Raw genomic sequence first — 25,493 nt, 5'->3', positions numbered from 1 at the left:
ACAGCTGTTAAATAACTAATAAACATGTATATTCATCATGACATTATGATGGTTTTATTATAAAGAAAATACATTGTTTTACTTAGGTCATATAAAGGCAAGGAGGAAGCCATGGATAGGGTCCATCTTTCTTCTGGTTGGCAAACACATAAAAAGATGGGTACAGTGAGACTAAACAGTAGTCTATTTTGTTAATTTTATGGCATTTAAAAATAATTCTAGATGCCCCTATATGATGCCAGAATATATATCCCATTTAGTAAAAACATCTGGTTAGCTTTATTCAGAAAATCATTTCATCATCTGAGTATTCGGCATGGGTATAAATAATTAACCCAAGTTTTCCCTTCTCTGGGAAGCAAAATTTATTCTTGTTTTGATTAGACTTTGTTTAGACTTTGTTCAGTTATTAGAAGGGGATTTACTTCAAGTTGAGAAATTAAATATAAGTTAGTCTCAATTATAAAATGTCTGATTGGCTGGGATTCCTCTAAAGGGTCATCCCAAATATAGCAACACAGACAGATACACCAAATAATCTTGAACATATTAAATAGTTTTATCTGTATTTGTTGATAATATAAATACAACAGTGTTGTTGGAAGTAAATGTTTTAGAAGTCCCAACCCCAAAACAAAGAGGAATCATCCAATATGGGACAATGAAAGGAAAGTCATTGTGCACTAAACACATAACACATTTCTCTCTTACCTGATTGACACTGATTACACCTTCTTCCTTGCCGATTAGGCAAACACAAGCACTGGCCACTGATTGGGTCACAAGTGATCCCAGGTAATGTCCCCAAGGAGTCACACTCACACATCTGGCAGCCTTGAGAATTGCCACTGGTCAGATTGTACCTGTGAGGCGCACACTGATTACAGTGAAGACCTGTTACTCCTAATTTGCAAGGACATTGTCCTGTTGATTTGTCACACAGCAGAGAGCCATTTACTGTCCCAGCCTTATCACAGTTACAAGGCAGACAGAGGAAAGAATTATTTTGCTGGAGGTAGAAGTATCCCTCCAAACATTCATTGCACCGTCTCCCTCCAACTCTGGGCTTGCAGATGCACTGCCCTGTCTTAGCGTCACAGATGGTCCCAGAGAGGGATCCAGCCATGTCACAGTCACAGGCCTTACAACTGGTGATGTCCAACCCGTAAAAGTGTTCTCTGCAGGTGTCACACTGAAGTCCTTTGGCTTCTTTCTTGCACTCACACTGCCCAGAAAGAGGATTGCAGAGTTTGTTCACTGAGCCGTGGAGGTTGCACCGGCAGGGCTCACATCCATCATCATTAAAACTTCGGAGGAATTTAAATCCAAAATTGCAATGATCACATCGAAGCCCTGAAGATAAAATTTGTTTTAAAAAAGTGAAAATGTGAACATGACTCTACTTCGCACTTTCAAGACAAACAACGCTGCTGCCAACATTTAATGCGGACACAAGGGGCACCTGGGGGACTCAGTAGGTTGGGTGGCTGCCTTCGGCTTGGGTCACGATCCCAGCGTCCTAGGATTGAGCCCCAATCCTAGGCTCCCGGCTTGGCCTGGAGTCTGCTTGTCTCTCTCCCTCTGCCCTGCTCATGCTCTCTCTCAGTCTCTCTCTCTCAAATAAATAAATAAAATCTTTTAAAAAAATAAAGCAGACACAAAATGCTAAGTGTTTTCTCCCAGCTGATGCTGTAGAGTCCTGGTCATATACTCCAAATACAATAACAACACTTACTTTGGCAATCATATATAACTTTATTTCTGTAATGTGCTTTACGAAATTTTATTACTTAACATACAGAGAAATGCTCACTAGAAATTTTGCTTCTGTTATACATAGTGGAGCTCTTTTCCTCTTTAACAAATATTAAAACTATTATTTTTAATCATTTTATGTTAACAAAATGTTCATGTAAGAGAATAGACAGTGAAATAAATTTTCAAAGCTACACAGAAGAATTACATATTACCATATTACTTATTATCCTAGAAATCAGATGACATGTACTATAATGTTTAACAAAATATTAAGCTGGTAGCTATCTTTGTGTAACAGTATATATGCTTTTGAATATCACACCTTTAAATAATTAATATAAATAAAACTTATCCAGAGCAATTTTTGTTTCAATGCCTTTATATGCCCCTATATTTTATTATTCTCAATTAATATAAATTATGCTCTCTTTGGCTCATAAAGCAATCACATCGCCTGTCATATTGTGTGATTCAGGATATTCCTCTTTAAACACTAAGTAAATTCTGCTGTAACATTACTTCTATTTAAAGGAGTACATATATACATTTCACAGAGAAAAATATGTTATCATCTAAACTTAAATCTCTGACAACTCAGATTAGTTTCAGAGAGAGTGTTAAAAGGAAAGAGAATAAAACACAAATTTTTGAATAATAAAGGTTGGGATGCAAAATACTCCCCTTAGATAGTTTCCACATACCCGTGAGTTTAAATAACTGACTACATGGGGCTGAATCAATGGAAACATTTATTTCAAGCTATAATCGCATTAAAAAAATTAGTCCTAAAATAACAGTCAAAAACACACACAGGAACTCATATGTAGAAAAGTATTTCTTTAAACTGGAAGGAAATGCACAATATATATGTATGTATATGGATAAAAATTCAAGAACTCCAATGGAAGGCAAGTTCTTTAACAGTGATGAATGACTCACCTAAGGCATATCATTTAATTTCAATAAGGAAAATAAAAAAGGACCACTATTGCTGCAAATTTTAAAAATAACTGTATTGTTAACAAGAATTATGACTCATTTTGAACTATTAAAATTGGTCTACATGGATTCATATCATATCAGTTTTAAAAATATGCGCAGTGCTTATTTGAATATGCCATACATATTCCTGACAGGCAATCTATTCCTAACGATACTCAGCAAGGCCTACAGGGCATCACATTCGGTGTTAACAAGTGCAGGCGAGTTAGCACACTTGGCATTTAATTCACATTCTTCTCCCTTTTTATTCTAGATGAATGACCTACTTTAATAAAATTATTGGTGCTAATGTATTTTACTGGTGATAGAATCATTAGTAAGATTTAACAGTTTTGTTAACTCGAACAGTTTGCTTTCTGAAGCGTACACAACATACACTGGTATTTTTGGCTTTTTTTTTATATTAACAAGGTAAAATTGAATAAGGGTATTGGCTAATCCCATTAGGAAAAGAAACCTATATATACACATATCAAGTTTACATTTTTATTAAAAATGCTACATGTGCAGAAATAACTCTGGAAATAGTAATATCAAAATGATGATTTAATCTTCACAAATATATATATATATTTGTATTTTCCTACAGAAAACTATCTGGATCAATAAGACACAGAGAGGGCAAGGAAGTTATAACCTATTCTAAATAAAGAGCAAATTTTGATTTCCCCCCTTTTCTTAAGCTCTGGGATCTAACCATCAGAGGAAAGATTTCATTGTTATAGAAAAATAAACATTTCATTGTCTTTAAAGTTCTGTCCTTAAATACTGTTTTCAGATCATGAATTTAAAATATATATCATATCGAAGAACAAAGGATGATACATAGATTGAATTCAAAGGTCTTGGTATTCATTTAGCATCACAGACAGCACCTATAAAAAGGATATGCCACTGTTTACAAGTTACTCATTCTTTTTTCCAAAAAGTTAGTTTTTGTATGCTTGAAATGAGTAAGGGCAAGTTATGTTAAAGATTTTTATATAACTTTCTTTAAACCAGAGAAATCTTGTGTCATGTCATTAACCATGTCCATATTTTTTTTATTAAATTAAAATGAAATGCTTGTCTGGCTGAATTGTATAAAATGAGGTATATATATATACCTATAGAAAAGATAAAGAATTAGCTTTAAACTTACAGCACAGAAATGAAAATGTTATTCAGGATATGTTCACCTGTATGTGTATATGTATGTATGCATTTGTGTATGTGTGTGACTGCCAGGCAAGTTTTCATTATTATAAGGTTCAGGCTAGTGTTAGAAAAACCACGGAAGATTTGGTGTCTTGAATGACAATAGAAAGGTAAAGGTCTTTTTTAAACTTCCTATGCGAACCAAGACATGTTCAGTTAAAATACGAGACTCACTTCATCAGGAAACTTTCCTCTCATAATATTCTCATATATCAACATTTCAAAGTGCATTATGTACATAGTGCATTTTGGGCACTTGATAAATTTTGTCCTTATGTGGCTGTGGTTTCCCTCAAAAATGCTGGATGTAATAAATTGCTATAATCAAATCTAATTTCTGAAAAATACCTGTGGGAGTAACAAACAAAAAAGCAGGTCTTGTGTAAAAAAAAAAAATGATAAATAACACCGAAGGTAGCTGTTTATTATAATCAGCTTGGCACTGAATTACAAAATTAAAATTATGTGGCCCTTTATAACTAACCCTACCAATATACATGATCTGTGGAATTATGTTGACTTATTTTGCATTTCATAGGAACAGTTCAAAGAAATATAATAGGAAAAAAATGGAAAGATTTATCACAAAGGACACTGTAGCACAGAATATTTTGAAAAAACTCCATTTATTTTGGTCTATTAAGAAAACTAGCATGGAAATGATTTGCTTAGAACTCATTAAGTGTAAAACATTTTGAAAAAGTGCTAATTTTCTAAAAGAAACATCTATGCAGTAAGCAAATTATATTTTTCTATGACTTATTACTATGGGACCATGTGAACTAAGGCATCTACAGAATAAAGAAACTTCTAAAGGGTTGATTAAACGAAGCTTCAAGCTGTAGTTTGATAGAATTATTAATTTAATCATTTTTAGACAGTTAATTTCATCCAAATTGTTTTTTTTTCCAGCCTGCCTTGAGCAAGGAAATTTGCTTTACTCTTCAGTTAAGAAGTCAAATAGAGAATTTGATTCCAGATGGTAATAGAGATGTGACTGTAAACTTTTGCATTACACATACCAATAACGTTTGCTTTGCACTTGCACTGGCCTGAATTTGGGTGACAGGTAGTATCTCCATCCACTGTCCCAGAGGTACTGCAGTTACAAGAGCTACAGCCATCAGGATCCGACTCTTGCAGATTGTAGAATCCATTTTGGCACTGATTGCATTGTCTGCCAGACACATGTCTCTTACAATTACACTGGCCTCCAATCTAGAGGAGATACAACATTTTGTAGAATGATGAACATATCTATTTTTAGATAATTTGCTCATTAGGTACAAGACAGGGAGGGAGGGAGGGAGAAAAAAAAAAACTTTAAACAGACAAGAAGGTAATAAGGTACGTTTCCTCCTGACACAAAACATGGGAAGCTTCGGCAGGGTGAATATATAGAACAGAATGAAAATAAACCCCTAAGAAGTCAGTAGCAGAGGACTAAAAGGGAAACGTGGAATTAAGCACTGAACACCATAGAAAGAAATCAAATATAGTCCTGTGGAGATTGAAAATAGAAAAGAGCCGGCAGTTAACTTAGTCTCACAATTTCACCTCTCTGCTTTTTGCTCCCCTCATCTACTATCTCTTTGACCCAAACTTGCTTGATACATGGTGCTTAAATTAAGGACAGATCTTTCTATAGTAGTATCATCCTGTCAAGGTCTTCACAATGTTTAAAATAAAGTTCCTTGTTAACAGAACCATTTGTGCCTACTGATATGGACCCTGAAAACTTAAAAAAAAAAATTCTGCTTTTAGGAATATTTCAGCATATTTATGGTTCCTTTGTAACATGACTTAGTCACATTAAGTATATTTAGCTGATTTATATTACGGTAAAAAATGCAAAAATAATTATTTGTTTCAGAGCACTGTCAAGTAAAATAAGAGCTGAATAAAGGAGTATTTTTCTTCTTCAAACTCCTGTTTGAGAAAGAAATACACAAAATATATAATGCTTATCTACTATATATATAAATAATACCATATTGGTTAAAAAAAGATAATTAAGAGCCTAAACTTTTCAGAAGGGAACATATGCATGTAAAATGTGAAACTAATATGAGAAATTTAAAAATAACTTAGGACTTGAAAAAGAGATGCCAATGTAGACATCAAATCAAATCTCCTATAAAGTCACTGGCATTTCTCCCCCTGATTTCCTTTTACATGAACTGAATCTAGCTCTCCACAATTGGTGCAGGGTTGTCACACAGGGAAGTAACCTACATGTAGAAAGGCATGGCTTGACTTACCTTTAATTGCAGGTATACTCAAAAAGATCAGGTTGGGATTCAGTTACAAACATGTAGAGAAGGGAATTTTAATTAAGGAATTTTAAGAAATCTATCACTGCCTCATTCTTCCTCATCCGAGATATAGGGAATATGCTGGAATCATTCCTTAAGGGTAAAATAATTGATATGAAAATGTTTAATACTCTGAAAAATAGAAGTGTATACCTGCACCAGGTGTAGCTGTAGATTAGTAATGAACCTCAATATCAAAGATACATATAGGTCCATAAAGATATGCAAAGACCATGAATGATCTCTTTGTACCCAGCTACTTCCCCACCCCTATTCTTACCCAGTCCCATATAATCCAGATCATTACTCAAGACAGAGATTTGATTTGGTCTGTGAAAATAAGTGACATTTATTGGTAGGTATGTGTTATATATAGTCATGAAAGTCTACTAGGTCTCTGATTATACACTCTGCTGTAAATAAGATAATATGATTTTATTACCATTTCTTTAACTAAAAGTTTGTATAACATATATAAATTATACTTTCTTTAAATGAGCTATACCTTAAAATGTGGCTTAAAAGTAAGTGATAAAGGCTTTGTAGTTTTATGAAAAGTTTTCATTTTAATCAGTTTCTCAAAATGCACCTGAAAATATAAATTTACATCTGTAAACTCAGCTTCATTTATTTTTTAAATATTTATTTATTTTTATTTGACAGAGAGAGAGAGCATGCTCATGGAGGGGCAGAGGGAGAGGGAGAGAGAGAATCCTCAAGCAGACTCCCCATTGAGCATGGAGTCTGACACAGGGCTCTGTCCCAGGACGCTGCGATCATGACCCGAGCAAAAATCAAGAGTCAGATGCTCAACCAACTGAGCCACCCAGACACCCCCAGCTTCATTTATATGATGGCATATAAATGTACTTAAACTCTAAGACCAATTCCTGTCTACCAAGAAGTAAAAAGTGAAAAGGGTGCGCTTTTCCCCTTTAAAAATACACTTCCAAAAAGTCAGATGCAACATTTTTCTGTTTCTATGCTCTTTGGTAGAATACTTTTACACTAACCCAATTAAATAATACAGACCTGAATAAATCATGGGATGAAAGGTACAACATAGGGAATATAGTCTATAGTACTATAATAGCATTCTGTGGTGACAGACAGTAGCTACATTTGTGGTGAGAACAGCATAATGTATAGAGCTGTCAAATCACTATGTTATACACTTGAAACTAATGTAACATTGTATGTCAACTATACTTCAATATAAATAAATATATATATACATACATAAATACAATCCTGTAATTATTATCCCCAGAAAGATAAGGTAAAAGTTGTATTCACTAAAAAATATAGAAAACAAAAAGCCTTAAGAAAGAAACAATCTGTAAAGGAAGGAATACATTAGGCAAATTAAAATCTCAATAAGAAGATTGGAAGAGAAAGTTGAGAAAATTCCCGAGAAAGAATAATAAGGATAGAAATGAAAAACAAAATAAAAATAGAGCATTTCCAGATGGACAAAAGTGGAAAAAAACATGAGAGAGGAAATTAGCAAAGAATTAATACAAAATAAACATTTTTCCAGACATGAAGCTACAGTTTAAAAGGGCTCACCATGTGCTAGTAAAATTAAGGGGGAGGAGGCAAAATCACGTACAATCCCATTACGTATTCAAATGCTGGAAATAAACAAAAGGGACAAAAATTTCCAGAAACAATAAATCCCACATAAAAGAACTATAGACTATCACTGAAGTATTCTCAATTATTATTGTAACCCAGAACACTATATCATAACTTTCAAATTATGAGCAAAATTATTTGCCAATCCAGAATTCAATACTAGGTCAAACTATCAGTTATCAGTGAGGAAAGAATAATGACATTTTTCAGGTTTGGAAGGATTTAAAAACTATAACTCCCTCTCTTAGGAAGCTAGTTGGTGATAGAACTCCAGCAGATAAAAAAGTAAACGAACAACAGCAACAACAATGCAAGGCATGGGATCAAGGAGATAAAGATTCAGAAGTATGTGGAAAGTCTCAGGCTAACAGTTGAGCAGGAGACCCAGAAGGCCATTGTTCCAGACTAAATCCAAAGGACGGAACAGGCAATATAAGCAAAGGAATTATTCAATATTAATTATTAAATTATTTTATCTTTATTAAATTATTAAATATAGGCAGAATATTAAATATAGGCAGAATAAAAGATTACAGATATTTTTTGAAGATAGAGTCAACATGATTTGCTGGCAAATTATACATAGCTGCTAAAAGAAAGAAAATTCAAAAATGATTATGGCTTTTGACATGAACAACTGGAAGGATAGAGTTGCCATTAACTAAGTGGGAAAGGCCACAAGTGAAGCAGATTTGGAGGGAAATCAGGAGATCAGTTTGGGACACATTAAATTGAGATATCTGCTAGATATTGAGTATTTAATTGAAAATTAAAGTGTGGAATTCACTTGAGCATTGCCTGTGTATTGACAACCTTTGAAGTTAAGTATCACCAGGGGACTAAATGTGGATAGAGGAAAGATCCATAAAGAGGGTTCTGGAGAGAAAGAGGGATCAAAAGCGTTTTGAAATGGAAGAAATAACAGCATGTTTATTTGCTTAAAGGAAGGACAAAGCACAGGCATCCACACTGATAATGCGAGGGAAGGTAAAAGTCAAGTGCAGGCCCTGACTCACTGGGCATCATGGCCTCTCCTTCGGTTGATATCTACCCATTTCTAGCTTTTCCAATACTGAGTTCCTCCCAAGTTAAGGCATGTTTCCTTCTTCTGTTATCCTATAGCATTTTATTGCTACATTATACCATCCTGTAATTTTCTAGTGTCTAACTTATAATTATTATATATAATATAATAATTTTTGAAATTATTTGAAAATACCTCTGCCCAGTGTACTGTACGGCTCAGCAACCAAAGGGCCATAACCCTGTGCACCTTTCTATCACCCATGGATCCAACAGGATGCCTGATACATGGTAACATTTATAATATTGCAGGCAGAGTGCTAACAATGTTTTATGTATTTTTTCCTATTTATTAACAAATAATCCTGTGAGGCATTATAATATCCAAAAGAAAATTAAGTGACTTTTCCAAGGCCTAGCCTAAATGGAAACTAAGGGCTCTATGTATGGTTGCAATCCTGTGTGTTTATGCACTATACCATCATGCCTTAGAATTTAACACTCACTCCTATTGTCTCAACTAAATGGTGTAAGTTCCTTAATCATTTGGATGTAGCATAATTACCAGTCACAGTACAAACTATACTTTGCCCCCTACATCTACCTAAATCTTCGTTTATTTATCTATAAAATGAGCATGATTATATTACATCTGTTGTCAGGATTAACTGAGATTATTAATATAAAAGTATCCAGTATCATCTCTAGATCATAGTAAGTGCTTGGTAAAGATAAAGTATGACGATTACTATGTATATTTCACACTGGTATTGAACAAATACAGTAAATTCATCAAATGACTGATAGTCAAACTTTTTTTCACCCTTCTAGAATACGTGACGGATGTGTGGCATGCACTTGCAAAGTAAAAAAGGCCAATCATTTGCATCCTGAAAGGTTTGGATGTCCCCTCCAGCTACATAACCTCTTTTCGGTTCCTTGAACAAATTAGGGGTGTTCCCGCCTTAGGATGCTTGCATAGACTCCCCCCTCTGCCTACAACTCTTCTCCCAGATTTCAACACAACTAACTCCTTCACCTCCTTCAGGTCTTAAATCAAATGTCACCTTCTTGATGAGACCTGTCTTGACTATATATCTGAAATGGCAAGTCCCTTCCTTAAAATGGCACTGCCACGGTGTTCCACACAGTCCAATTTCTTCCATAGCACTTTACTTAGTAAATAAACCTATTTATTTTTACATTAACTGATATTGGTCTTTCTCATCTACTTCCCAAACCCCATTATGATGGAAGCACCACAACGGCAGGAGTTTTAGCCATTTTACTATTTGTAAAATGCATGACACTTCATTGTACAGAAGAAACCAAACCTTAGACAGACAGGTAGTAAGTGACCTAACTCCTAAGTCTATGCTCATGGCCACTATGCTAAATTCACTATACTTGTAATAAGTTACAAATCTAATGATAGTAGCAGGAAGTCAAGGTAATGACCTATGCCTATGAAGAGATGGATTCACAGAGAAGAATCAGGCAAGCATTCCAGTTATCATTTTGTGAACTTCTCTGAAAGAGCATTGATGTTTGCTAATGGCTGACATACATTGCCTTGTGACTACACTCAGGACCTCTCCATTTTGGACCATACTGCAAAAGCCTGCTGTACCAGGCTATGTATCAATGGTAGATACACAGAGTCTGTTGTGTGACAATTCAAACAATGAATTTGACAGGGATATTTGTGACAGTCAAAAAGAGTAAGATTCTGCAACAATTTTCTTACCCTTCTCTGCTCTCCTCTCCATTAAGAGATGAAATTCCATCAGGGTGAATTCAAGGCATTGGATAACTCATATGTGATTTCTTTTGTGTTTAAGGAAAATATGAAGTATGATTTCAAAATTAATAAATTACGTGAGGACAATCAATATTTATCAGAGGTTCTCTGTAATATACATTATATTTTAAGTAACCTAAAGCAACACTTCTAAAATAAGCAGAAATATATATCTTCCTATGTACTCATCTGGCTGGTGGTAGAAAAAATCTAACATGCTATAGATTACATGTTCTCATTGAACTCACTAAACGCCAATGAGATAATGTTGATGTTACCAAGCAGAGTAAGAATTTGAAAAGCAAACTCAAAAATTTAAAAACAGGAAGACTGCCCTGAAAATTAAAGTGGGTTTGGAGGGTATTGTTTGAATAGGAAAGAAATACAAATGAGGGCAAAAAAGACATCTTGTAAGCAGTGAGTACATTCTTCAGAACAGTATTTTCTTTTATAGAGACTATAGACTTTTCTTTTATACAAATTCTTTAACTCATATTTTCCCTGTTGAGGAGCTCGTGCATTCACATAGTTATTCAACAAATGTTTGCTCACATACAACTACACGGTATGCATCTTGTAAGTTGCATAAGGTCAAATTACAAGAGAAATACCTCTCAGTTTCCACTACTTCTTCCCTCAGAATTGCTATCAGTACCCAGCAAGTGCATATAGAATGATTCCTATGAATCTGTTCCTCTCCCCTGATCTATTTAATAAACTATCAGATTAATTTTCATCTACTGCAATTCTGATAATGATACTCCTGTGACATTTTTAGGTGAAGTGGATTCAGAAAATAAGAGGACACACTTTCTGTAAAAAAAAAAAAAATTAAAATCAAGTAAAAGTTGTTTTGCTTCTTATTATCACCAGGTACTAGCAATTCTAAACGATACTTGTGATACATTACTCTTCCCCACTGGGGTGGACTGCCTCCACTGCCTCCTCCACACTAGAAACACCACTACATCACTTCTATGCTCATGGATATTCAATAGCTCCCTATTGCTTACCTAACAAAGTCCACATTCCATGATGTGGCCTCAGCATGCCTCTCTAGGCTCTCATAACATAATGCTACCTCAGTGATGGCCCCAGAGTTTCTATAGGAAGGGCTGGATGGCAGCAATCTGGTTGGAAACCTTGCACAGGATTTGTTTTGTAGCTACGTTTGCCTTTTCCTCTTTTCATTTTGCACTACACTTGACCTCTGTTAGAATTCTGAATAGAAGTTGTAAGAAAAAACATTCTTGTTTTGTTCCTGATAGACTTGTTTTTAAATGGTTTGTCAGGTTATGGGATGAGGGTCAGGTAGCCCTCACAAAATGACTTGGCGAGTATATACTTTTCCTCAGTTTTAAAAGTTTATGTAGGACTGATAGGATTTATTCCTTTATGTTATCAAAGAATTCACCAGTGAAGTCACATGCGCCTGAAGTTTTCCTTCTTGAAAGGGAACTTTGAAGCTTGAATTTTGATTACAAATTCAATGATATTAATTTGTATGAAGTATTAAATTTTCTATTTCCTCCTAGGCTTATGTTAATGTTCTATTTCTTCTTGTATTATTTTCACGTTAACTTGTTCATTTCACTTAAGATGTCAAATTAGAGGAGAGAGTTATTCATGATATCAGGGTGTTTGTAGAACATGCTGTGATGTCTCTCTCTCTTTTTTTTTTACAATTTCTATTGTTGGCAATTTGCATTTTCTCTCCTCTTTATTGATGAATTTATCAATTTTATTAATCTTTTCAAGGAACTAACTTTGAGTTTGTTCATTCTCACTACTGTTTGTCCAATTTCTGTCTGGCTGATTTTTCAGCCTTCCTTACCCTTTTTCATCAACTTTGTGCTTCGTTTGCTTATTTTTCCTTTCCCATCATTAGTCTTCTGGCTCAGAAAATAGTCAGCTCCACATTGATGCCTGGCTGCTTACCTGATGAAGAGTCATTTTACCATTCATTCCCACTTGTCTTTAGGGCCTCTTTTTCAGTTTTGCAAGAGACTTAAATTACCCATAAAGAACTGAGTTTAGATAAGTACAGGAAAAGCCGAGTTAGTGCAATTGAGCATTGTAGTGAGTAGGTGAAAAGTGCAGGGAGGGATAGGCTTTGATGGATAAAGTAGGTTGAAAAAGGAGGAGAAATGGTAGCTATCACATAAGAAAGCAAACAACAAGAGATTGTTTGGGCTTGCATTTTTTCCATGTACCTTATATATTTAAGTTAGGCAGTACAAGTTGAAACAGACCTCAGAGGAATCAGGGGTAATGATTATATGGCCACAGAGTTCTTAAGTCTTACCCAATTCCTAACATACTGACAGAACTAAAGAGCAAAACTAAAAAAAAAAGCCATAAATAATATTTATAACAAAACTAGGTGACCAGCTATCTGCAGAAACCCCCAAAAAGTAGCAAGTGGGAACAAACCATCAATAGTCGGAAGACCGGCATGGTATCAGTATCTGTGGGGGAGAAAGCAGACAAAAGTCACAGAGCATCTGACTTCTGAAGGACCTAAAAACTAGAGAACCCAAGGTGCACTATACCAATTTGAGAATGGGCAACCAAATCTGAAAGGGGTTTCACTGATCCAACAACATTGATTGCAAGAGATCTGCAGTGGAAATTGAAGTCTGGAATAATCCAGTTTCCACGAACTCTCAAAAGAGACTAACCAGGACACACTTCCATAGCAAGGTCCCACACTTAGAAGAAACTATTGAGAGTGGTTGGGCACAATTGATGGTTAATACAACACACACCTAAAAACAGAAATTCTAAAGTCAAGATGGGTTTATCATTGGCAATGAAAAGAAAATAAACCCTTACAAAGTTTCTTTTAAAACAACAATAGTAAACAAGACATTTCAGGAAAGATAAATTTATTTTTTTATTACAGATTTTATTTATTTATTTGACAGAGAGAGACACAGCGAGAGAGGGAACACAAGCAGGGGGAGTGGGAGAGGGAGAGGCAGGCTTCCTGCAGAGCAGGGAGCCCAATGTGGGACTCCATCCCAGGACTCTGGGATCATGACCTGAGCCGAAGGCAGACGCCCAATGACTGAGCCACCCAGGCGCCCCAGGAAAAATAAATTTAATTCACTGGTTTCTGTTTCTCTTATTTACTATTATGTACACCTTGACTAGCATAGTGCCCGGTACATCATAGCATGCCTAAGATATATGTTTATTGATTAAGTAAATTAATTAAAGTCAGTTGTTATGTAACTGAAATATATTCAGGAGATACTATCAAATATAACAGGAGTTATAAAAATCACAATTTCCTACTCAATTTTAGTAGAGAATTAGTTACAACTGTAATAGACTACTTGCCCCAAATTCTTCTCCATTCAAGTAAAAAAAAACTATATATTCATAGTTTTCAAAATATTCATCTCAATCAAGCAATACCATTTCTAAGTACTGATAATTTTGGAATACACAAATCTACAACATATATTTAGTATATTCCAAAGTTGAGTTCTTTGATTATCTACAACCAAATAACTCAAACCTATAGAATTAAAAGTCCCTGAAGTTTGAGCCCAGGAATCTTCATTTTTAAAAAGTTGCATTGGTGATTCTTATGAACACTAAGATTTAAGAACTAGTGCTTGGTACTTGCTACCTATTCTATCACTGCACTAAGTCAAGTGCTCCTTGGGACTCAGTCTTACTCTTTTTTCTTCTTAGTCATGCATCTCATTAAATTATTGACAGGTCCATCACTGAGCATCAAAGAAACATCATCTTCCCAAACTGAGTCAATATTGAAGTATTTGTACTACTAATCATCTGAATGTAAATTCTAACAATAGACTTATTATAGCAATTTTTTAAGAAAGCACTTATGAAACATCTAATCATTTACAGCATTGCTGGTCCTTCTAAGGAAAAATACATCTATCTATCCATCCATCCATTCATCCATTCATCCATACATTGTCTATCTATCAGTTGATCTTTACACAGTATATTCTCCCTGCTAGGAGCTAGCTCAGCTGTAGGATGTGGACCCTAAAAACTCCTACATATTTCTAGTATAGATACTTCTTTCCTTAAGCTTCTGACTCCCTTAAGCAATGTCACATTAATATAACAGGCTACATTTGTAAGATACTCATTCCACTTCAAAAATAAATAAATGAATCTGCAGTGGTATCTGCCACATATAAATATCATAAATTAGAGAATGCCAGGTGAATAATGTACATCATAATACTTGTTTCCATTTAAGCATTTTGTGATACTGCTGTTTATCATCTTGCTCAGCTGTCGAAAATACTCATTTGAGAAGAAAGGCTTCTACATTTGTGTAAAACAAAGATGTGCTTTCTTTTCCATTCTACAATGTCTATCATTTGTCAGGCTGATATATTTTCATAGCTTCCCTCCCCCTCCAAAAGGTATTTCTGGAAAACTGCTTTCCAAACTTCCCTACCACAATCTCGAAGGAACAGTTCAAAAACGTAAAACACCGAAGCATGCTCAAAGTCATAGTTGGAATGGAATACATTTTTTCCCAATACTTTGAGTGTTCAAGACTGAAAGAGTGTAAAGAGGTCCCCCACACACTGTTGTTTCCAGCAATGTTACATACTTGAATGGTATTAAGAGGAAGTACTATAATTATAGTCCTTCTAGTTCTCAAAGGGGTATAATTTCATATTGCATCTTTTTTTTTCTTTTTTGCTGTTTTAGGTCTCTTTTGCTCAGAGATTAGAAGCTATAACTTGTGAAAGATGCATGCAGTATTTGTCACCATGTTAAATTAGAACATTTCATAAATGTCATCTGAATGGCACAACAATACAGTATAGTCTTATTGTAATCTGCTGCAAAATTAATATAGTAGTTATTAACAAGATGGTGTTTTGACTTTATCAATATGAAATATCTCAGTAGCATTTAAAAAGTATTTCCAACATGAATAAATATATTTTCTATGTCTATAGTTAGTGGTATATAGAAATACACTGTTAGGAAAGTTAACTTCTTTAGTTTAATGATCATTTGTGTTTTATTTTGGTAAAAGTGATCAAAGTTGCTGTGAATTTACACAATAGAATGCCTGCTTACTATTATGTTAGTTTGTTGAACCAGTGAAAAAGTAAATCTCAAATATATTGAGAGGAAGATGTCCATATGAGATGATAAAGAAACTAAATAAATCAGGCTTAAAAGAAAATACCTTTACAAAATATTCAAATTAGTTTATGTGTAAGATAATAAGCTGAATCTTTGGTATAAACAAGCACTAGGGAGCTATATTACCTCTTTAATATCATGCAAATCTCCATTTGAGATTACATTGGTTCCAAGAAATTAATTTGCCAATTATGTACACATTTTTATTTCCTAAATATTTAGAAATTTTTTAATGGTTAGGACTAAATTAGTAGGATTTGGAATAATGATCCTGAAAGAAACGGATGTGTTTCCTTCCTACTTTCAGATAACATACGTAAATACCCAGATGAGCAATCAGCGGTGGATTCCTCCTATGTCCCAGTGCTAGGAAAAGATGTTTAAGTAATACCCAGCATCTCTAACCTCAAGTTGAGCTTTGGAAACAAACAATACGAGTTTTGAATTTCTGCTCTACCCCATTATTACTTGTGTGATCTTGGAGGAGTTACATAATTTCTCTGAGGATCCATGTCCATAACTACACAAGAGATAAATTAATAACTCCTTCACCAACGTCAGTAAGGACTGAAATAATTGACTAAAAGTGCTTGGCATAATCCTTCACACATGACAAATACATAACAAATGGAACCTATGAGATTTTACAGACTAATTTTTGTCCTCAATGCATTTTAAGCAATATGTCCACTACCTGCCTATCTGTTTTATACATTTCAAAATGTGACATTCCCATACACAGTAACAAAACTTCATGCAGGTAGATCAAGGTGGAGACCAGTCCTTCAGCTCACCCAGAGCTTAAATAATCCCCAGTCCTGCATGGCAATGAGGAACCTGGTGTCGTTGCCACTGGTTCACCCTTGATACTGGGAGTGCATCTGCCTCTGGAAATGATCAGTACATTAGTCTGGCAGGAGAAAGGAGGCTGCCTATAATCTGTACTGAATGAATCAGTATTATAATATATATATATACATATATATGGGTCAGTGATGTATTGACTATTTTGTAAAACAAACTTAACCATACTTTATCTATATTCATATCTAAATAAATAAATGTTTTCACCTTTTAATCATAATCCCAAGAAGATATACATGCAAACACAGAAACAAACACACACACACACACACACACATCCATCCTATGGTGGTTGCCTTTGCTAAAAGTCTTGAAATACTCGTATTTTGAAAACTGCCTTTAAAATCTATGGTCCCTATGCGCTATTGTTCTTTATGCTTTCCTCCTCATCTGGGAGCACCTAGAGAGGCCATGATTATCTTCTCATTCACTTGTCCCTGGGGCTTCTCTCTTACATGTGCTCAAGAACAAGTATTTTCACCTTCCATGCAAGCTGGTTCTCCTCCCACCCATACCCAGTCCTCTTTGGCTGATATGTGCTGACACAGTTTTAGCAGACCAATTTCCAGTGATACCTCTGCCATTAAACAGGGTTTACCCCCAAGCAGGCACTGCTTCCAATATTAATGGTCTGACAACCCCAAGGTGCTGATGAGGTACTATATTCTCAGGGTTTCCATTAAAAAGAAGCTACTGCGTTCTGTACATAGAAGAGAACATCCTTCTCATTCTTGGGCTACATTCTGTCATGTGGGCACTGAGCAGAGATGGCTGGCTCTCCGTCAAGATCCATTCTCCTCTTTCATGATACACAGTTGTAATTAGGACATGGCTCCCTAGCCAGGGACATTTTTCTAGCCTTCCACAAAACTAGTGTAGGCATGTAACTAGCTCTCACCCACAGAATGATAGTGGACGTGATGTATGCCATTTTTTGGACCAAGACCTTCAGGAGGTGAAAGTTTTCTCCACATTGCCTTTTCCTTTTCTAGAGGAAGGCAGAGCCAGACAATGGAAGTAGGCTATGTCCCTGAACTGTCTTCCGGAAGAGAGCCACCAACCAACCTGAAATGGCTACCTTGGAGGGGTTCTATGAATAGGAAATAAACTCCTATATTGTTTGGACCACTAGTAATGTGGGGTCTATTTGTTACATCTGTTTAGTTTATTCTAACTACTATCGAGTAGTTAGGACCTTGTATCCTATTAACCTACACTTGTTAATTAAATCAATATCCAGTTATTGCCTACTATCCCTGCCAATTCTATTTTCACTATTTAATCTAGCCTTAAATGCCTGGGGTATTATTATTTGGTCAAGTTTTTATACCATAGTCCTTGGGATAAGATCATTCCCAAGGAGCTGCCAGGAGTGTTCAAACGTGTAACTCAAATTAGGCTGCAGGTGGGAACCTCACCTCAGTTATAGCTCCATCCATTTTACCTCCAGGAAGTTTGTCATTACTTTGGTTCTTCTTCAGTATGAGTTTTTATTGATAGATCAGATCCACGTTCCCTTTCTTTTTCCATTTATACCTTAGCACCTTTGTTCCTATCCTTTGCATCTGGCCCTCTACATTCTCAGATTAGTCAATTAATACTCAGCTTTCCAGCTGCAAGAGAAATAGTACTACTCATCTCTCCTTATGTCTCTGAATGAGAGACCACAACTTGTGCCCAAGTTTTCATGTCTTTCTTTAAATTCTAGGTAAATTTCCCATCTTTCATATCCTTCACAATCTTAATGTTTATAGCCAATAACCATACATCATACTATGCAGGGTCACACTTTTCATAGACTGAGGAAATGTGTGTGCATTATTTCTATTTGTACACCTTAATATGTGGGTAACAGAAAATGTAAGGTAATATATTTCTGGAAAATTCACACAGTGACTTTTGGACATGTTGTGGTAATTGATGACAAACACCTAGTTCTGAGCAGATGAGAAAGCATTGATGAACTGCAGGAAATGGTACATTATGTGGAGAAACTATATTCTGCTCCATTTTTTAAATGTATTTCCTTGAAAATTATCCCTCTGGCGGAACAATCAATTTTCGTGAGTAGGATCCTTATTCCTCATCATTCCATCTTCTTTGGGTCGGACCTGGAAATACTTCCTTCACTGATGCCTTTCCATTTCATCTAATTCATTCCAACCCCTAGTCTCCTGCCTTATTAATCTATTTTTTAATGTCTCTTAATCATCTCTCTCTGTTCTGGCTCTAATACAGCAGTCTACTGATACCTTATTGAGCATTACAATCAACCATTCTTCTTTCTTTTTATATAATTACAACTATATTTTCAGTTTTAAGCCAACTTTCAGATTCCCTTAGTGGGTTTTTTTTTCCATTTTTTAAAAAAAATCACTTAGTTTAGATTCTTTAATTCTGAGGACACAGCTTAGAGTACAATTTGACTATAATTTAACAGAGGCTCAGTCATATGGAAAATTTAGAAAACCATTTGATTTTAAGATGGGATTCAGAAGATAGAACAGAGTAAGCCCATTCCTGTCCATCTGTATACACTTATGCATAAGAACACACTCATGTTTACCCCCTCTCTCTCTCACACACACCTACACCCAGCTTCTTTTGCATATACATCTTTGATCGTGTTTTAGCAACTTGGTTATTGAAGAGTGGTCCATAGATCAGCAAAATGGCATCACCTGGGGACTTTTACAGATTCTCAGTCCTCACTCCAGACTTCCTGAATCAGAATCTGCCTTTAAAAAAGACATCTGAGATATTCGCTTGCAAATGAGAAGTTTGAGAAGCACTGCTCTGGGTGGTCTCCCATGTATTGACTGTTGCAGCTTAACTCATGGTTTCTCCGATCCAAGAACATAGCAAAGTAAGAAAGAAGGAAGGTAAGAGGGATGGCAAAAATCCCAAGCAGGAAAGCACTGAGACAACATTTCTTGAATGCCTTCTACATGACTCAGGCCATGAGTCATACTAAGGACTTTCTCAAGTGTTTTCACACCATCAGCATTACCTATGTAGGTGGCTGTAGCAGGTGAAGGGCAGCAAACATGAAGGGCAGGGGCAGAGGAGGGACAGATTGGAGACAATTTGCTCCCTCCTTAGATAAGGAACAAACTAGGATCTCTCTATATATGTACTTTAAGGATGAGTTCATAGACCCTTTTCCAATATGTCAGAATGTTTTTTTTTTTTAAAGCATCATCCAGGCATGAGGCTCTATCTAGTTCTTCTAAACTTAGTAGATGAGAAAAAAAGAAAGAACAGTCAACCTCTGACTCAGAAAAGATATTAAATAACTCATGTACTGACTTCAAAGGAAACAAGAAGGAAGTGCAGTGACATCCTGGGAAACTTATAAGTATCTGTGCTAATAGCCAAGGCTGATTTTAAGATAAATGGACCTATTTTTTCCCCAGCACACATAGTGAATTTTCATCTTTTTTGGCTCATGTACAGCTTTTGGGTCTGATGAAGGTACTGAAAACTCTTCTTTCAGAGAAACATAAACAAACAAATAAATACACAGACACATACTACATAAATTTAAAGATATGTGTATGTGTGTATATATATATGTATATATGTATATATATACATATATATACACATATATATATGTATATATATATAGATGCCCTAAAACCTATCCATGGTAGCCCCAGGGATCCAAGGGCTCTATAATAAGGACTCCACAATAATAGTAATGACTCTTTTCCATTTTCCCCTCTCCTATTAATATTAATACTATTAATACTATTATTATGCTTTAGATGTTCTAAGTGTCTTGACTTTGACATCTGTATTTTTAGGATTTAGTGACTCAGAGCATTATTTCATGCCATTCTCAAGATCTTGGCACTCACATGAGGAAGAATTATAACATTTCTTATGGAAGAATAAGGCAAACATGCCATATCTTATGAGATTGGATTGAGTTTCAAATGACAACTGCCAAAAGGAAAGTTCCCTTCCAGAACACAGAGCGCATGACACAGTCACTCAGGCCATTTGGGGCTGGCCTGATTCCTAAGTTATTATAACAAAATGAGACTTGAACTACTGCCTAATTTCCTTGTATGCTCCCTAATATTATTAAGGATTGCAATTGCATGAATTTTTAAAATGTCCTTGAATTCAATTTTTCAGTTTATAATTCTGACATTGTTGACAAAATTTTTAGTGTGTATTCTGTTTTCCCATTGAAAATGACAAAAAACATTGTTTTAGAAATCTTTTATAACATTATTTAGCCAAGATGTATTTGACACTATATTTCCACACCTAATAATAATCCATATACTTTGTGTCTGTATTTGGAGCATAAGAAAATAATAAAAATCAAGGTAAATATGAATGTGATTTAGAGGTAGAAAATGTGGTGGTTTTAAATTCACAAAACTGTTCTATCAATGTGTCTACATTCAGATTCCTATATATTTCTCTCTGTCTACATACCAGATTTAATGAAAATTCTCTTTATTTCTATCTGACTATAAAAATTACCAACAAAGCAAATTAGGGAGAGAAAAAAGTAAAAAGGAAAAATATTTTCAAAACAAAGAAAACGTGTTAATATTTTAAAGCATGTTTTTCCTTCTATGCATTTTTTAAACTAGATTTTTGTACATGGAAAATATTATATGGAAGCATCTCTTTAAAAACTTTTTTTCTTCCTGTCCCTCTTCTTCCCCTAATCCCATTCCTGAGATCAAAGTACATGTTGTAATATGTGTCAATACTTTTTTTCTTCTTAGCATTGAAATATCTCATTGAGTGGTTATACCACATTTTATTTATCCATTTATCAGCTAATAGACATTTGGATTATTTCTACATTTGATTATTATGAATAATTCAGCAATTAATGTTATGAATAAGATTATGCAAGGATATATATTTTCATTTTGATTGGGTATATATCTCGGAGGTAAAGTGCTGGGTCAAACAGTAACTCTACGTTCAATATTTTGAAAAACACAAGACTGTGTTGTGATGGTGTGAAAGAGAGATCTAACTTTGTTCTTTTGCTTATGGATATGAAATTGCCCCAACATCATATGTTGAAAAGATTATTCTTTCTTTATTGACACCCTTGTCAAAAGTCAGCTGAATGTAAAAATGAGGGTTTATTTCTAGACTCTCAATTCTTTTGTAGTGATCTACCTATCATCCATCTATCTATCTATCTATCTATCTATCTATCTATCTATCTATCTACCTATCTATCTATCATCTATCTCCTTAAACCACATTACACTGTCTTGATTACTGCAACATTATAGTAAATTTTGAAATTGGAAGGTGTGAGTTTTCCAGCTCTGTCCTTTTTCAAAATTGTTTTGTCCATTTTTAAGTGCCTTAAAAGTACTTATAAATGTCTTCAAAGAAGTCAGTTAGGCTTTAAGGGGGTTGTGTTCAATCTGTAGATCAGTTTGTAGAGCATTAACAAGTTTCTAATATGTGAACATGGGATGTCTTTCCACTTACTTAGATCTTTAATTCCTTTCAACAATATTTTGTATTTTTCAGAATATGTTTTCGATTACTTTTATTAAATATGTTCCTAAATTTTATTTTTATTAAATATATCCCTAAATTTTATTCTTTTGATGCTATTTAAATGAAGTTGTGTTCTTAATTTCAAGATTGCTCATTGCAAGTGCATTGAGATACCACTGATTTTTGTATATAGATCTTATATTCTGCAACCTTGCAGAACCTTGCTGTTTCTTGGTTCAGATAGCTTTTTAATGAATTCCTTGGAATTTTTTACCTACAAATTCATGTTATATACAGAGGTAGTTTTATTTCTTCCTTTTCAATCTGGATGACTCTTATTTCATTTTCTTGCCTAATTTTCCTGGTTAGAACTGGCAGTACAATGTTGAATAGAAGTGATAATAGGGGACATGTTTGTCTTGTTCCTGATCTTAGGAGGAAAGTACCCAGTTTTTCACTGAAATTTTGGTTGTATTATTTTTAGCTCTCTACTGGTTATTTTTTGGAACTCTAAATAACATACCTAATTATATCTATTGACTTTTTTTTTCTGCCACAGGAACAGCCTTTTTTTTCTTATTATGTTAACCACCATACATTACATCATTAGTTTTTCATGTAGTGTTCCCTGATTCATTGTTTGCATATAACACCCAGTGCTCCATTCAGTACATGCCCTCTTTAATACCCAACAACAGGCTAACCCATCCCCCCACCCCCCTCCCCTCTAAAACCCTCAGTTTGTTTCTCAGAGTCCATAGTCTCTCATGGTTCATCTACCCCTCCGATTTCCCTCCCCTTCATTTTTCCCTTCCTGCAATCTTCTTTTTTTTTTTAACATATAATGTATTATTTTTTTCAGAGGTACAGATTGTGATTTAACAGTCTTGCACAATTCACAGAACTCACCATAGCACATACCCTCCCCAATGTCTATCATCCAGACGCCCCATCTCTCCCACCCCCCCACCACTCCAGCAACCCTCAGTTTGTTTCCTGAGATTAAGAATTCCTCATATCAGTGAGGTCATATGATATGATACATGTCTTTCTCTGATTGACTTATTTCACTCAGCATAATACCCTCCAGTTCCATCCACATCGTTGCAAATAGCAAGATTTCATTCCTTTTGATGGCTGCATAATATTCCATTGTACATATAAACCACATCTTCTTTATACATTCATCTTTCAATGGACATCTTGGCTCTTTCCATGGATTGGTTGTTGTGGACATTACTGCTATAAACATTGGGGTGCATGTACACCTTCGGATCCCTACATTTCTATCTTTGGGGTAAATACCCAGTAGTGCAATTGCTGGATCGTATGGTAGCTCTATTTTCAACTTTTTGAGGAACCTCCATACTGTTTTCCAGAGTGGCTGCACCAGTTTGCATTCCCACCAACAGTGTAGGAGGGTTCCCCTTTCTCTGCATCCCTGCCAACATCTGTCGTTTCCTGACTTATTAATTTTAGACATTCTGACTGGTGTGAGGTGGTATCTCATTTAGGTTTTGATTTGGATTTCCCTGATGCCGAGCGATGTTGAGCACTCTTTCATGTGTCTTTTGGCCATTTGGATGTCTTCTTTGGAAAAATGTCTGTTCATGTCTGCTGCCCATTTCTTGATTGGATCCTTTGTTCTTTGGGTGTTGAGTTTAAGAAGTTCTTGATAGATTTTGGATACTAGCCCTTTATCTGATATGTCATTTGTAAATGTCTTCTCCCATTTTGTCGGTTGTCTCTTGGTTTTGTGGACTGTTTCTTTTGCTGTGCAAAAGCTTCTTATCTTGATGAGGTCCCAAGAGTTCATTTTTTGCCCTTGCTTCCCTTGCCTTTGGTGATGTTTCTACAAAGAAGTTGCTCCTGCTGAGGTCGAAGAGGTTGCTGCCTGTGTTCTCCTTTAGGATGTTGATGGACTCCTGTCTCACATTTTGGTCTTTCAACCATTTGGAGTTTATTTTTGTGTGTGGTGTAAGGAAGTGGTCCAGTTTCATTCTTCTGCATGTGGCTGTCCAATTTTCCCAACACCATTTGTTGAAGAGACTGTCTTTTTTCCACATGACATTCTTTCCTGCTTTGTCAAAGATTAGTTAACCATAGAGTTGAGGGTCCATTTCTGGGCTCTCTATTCTGTTCCATTGATCTATGTGTCTGTTTTTTGCCAGTACCATACAGTCTTGATGATGACAGCTTTGTAATTGAGCTTGAAGTCCGGAATTGTGATGCCGCCAGCTTTGCTTTTCTTTTTCAACATTCCTCTGGTTATTCGGGGTCTTTTCTGGTTCCATACAAATTTCAGGATTATTTGTTCCATTTCTTTGAAAAAAGTGGATGGTATTTTGATAGAGATTGCATTGAATGTGTAGATTTCTCTAGGTAGCATTGACATCTTCACAATATTTGTTCTTCCAATCCATGAGCATGGAACGTTTTTCCATTTCTTTCTGTCTTCCTCAATTTCTTTCATGAGTATTTTATAGTTTTCTGAGTACAGATTCTGTGCCTCTTTGGTTAGATTTATTCCTAGGTATCTTATGGTTTTGGGTGCAATTGTAAATGATATCGATGCCTTAATTTCTCTTTCTTCTGTCTCATTATTAGTGTATAGAAATGCGACTGATTTCTGTGCATTGATTTTATATCCTGCTACTTTACTGAATTCCTGTATGAGTTCTAGCCATTTTGGGGTGGAGACTTTTGGGTTTTCCACATACAGTATCATATCATCTGCAAAGAGTGAGATTTTGACTTCCTCTTTGCCGATTTGGATGCCTTTGATTTCTTTTTTGTTGTCTGATTGCTGTGGCTGGGACTTCTAATACTATGTTGAATAGCAGTGGTGATAGTGGACATCCCTGCTGCGTTCCTGACCTTAGGAGGAAAGCTCTCAGTTTTTCCCCATTGAGAATGATATTCGCTGTGGGCTTTTCTTAGGTGGCTTGTATGATATTGAGGTATGTACTCTCTATCCCTCTACTCTGAAGAGTTTTGATCAAGAAAGAATGCTGTACTTTGTCAAATGCTTTTTCTGTATCTATTGAAAGGATCATATGGTTCTTGTTCTTTCTTTTATTAATGTATTATATCACATTGATTGATTTGCGGATATTGAATCAACTTTGCAGCCCAGGGATAAATCCCACTTGGTCATGGTGAATAATTCTTTTAATGTACTGTTGGATCCTATTGGCTAGTATTTTGGTGAGAATTTTTGCATCCGAGTTCATCAA

The 25,493-nt window shown here is 35.3% G+C and overlaps 1 protein-coding gene across 1 annotated transcript in view; it reads right to left on the bottom strand.

Moving 5' to 3' along the window:
* Positions 1-25,493, bottom strand: part of USH2A (usherin) — a 707,317-nt gene that overhangs the window by 560,703 nt on the left and 121,121 nt on the right. The window contains exons 11-12 of the mRNA XM_025892244.1: positions 4,980-5,175; positions 712-1,353 (exon numbers count right to left, since the gene is read on the bottom strand). Coding sequence (XP_025748029.1) covers positions 712-1,353; positions 4,980-5,175 — 838 coding nt within the window. The remainder of the gene's footprint in view (positions 1-711; positions 1,354-4,979; positions 5,176-25,493) is intronic.

This window comes from Callorhinus ursinus, unplaced genomic scaffold (assembly GCF_003265705.2).
Source record: "Callorhinus ursinus isolate GAN/ISIS: 27379988/994484 unplaced genomic scaffold, GSC_fseal_2.0 scaffold54, whole genome shotgun sequence".
Taxonomy (NCBI): Eukaryota; Metazoa; Chordata; class Mammalia; order Carnivora; family Otariidae; genus Callorhinus; species Callorhinus ursinus.
This window is presented reverse-complemented; position numbering and strand designations above follow the sequence as displayed.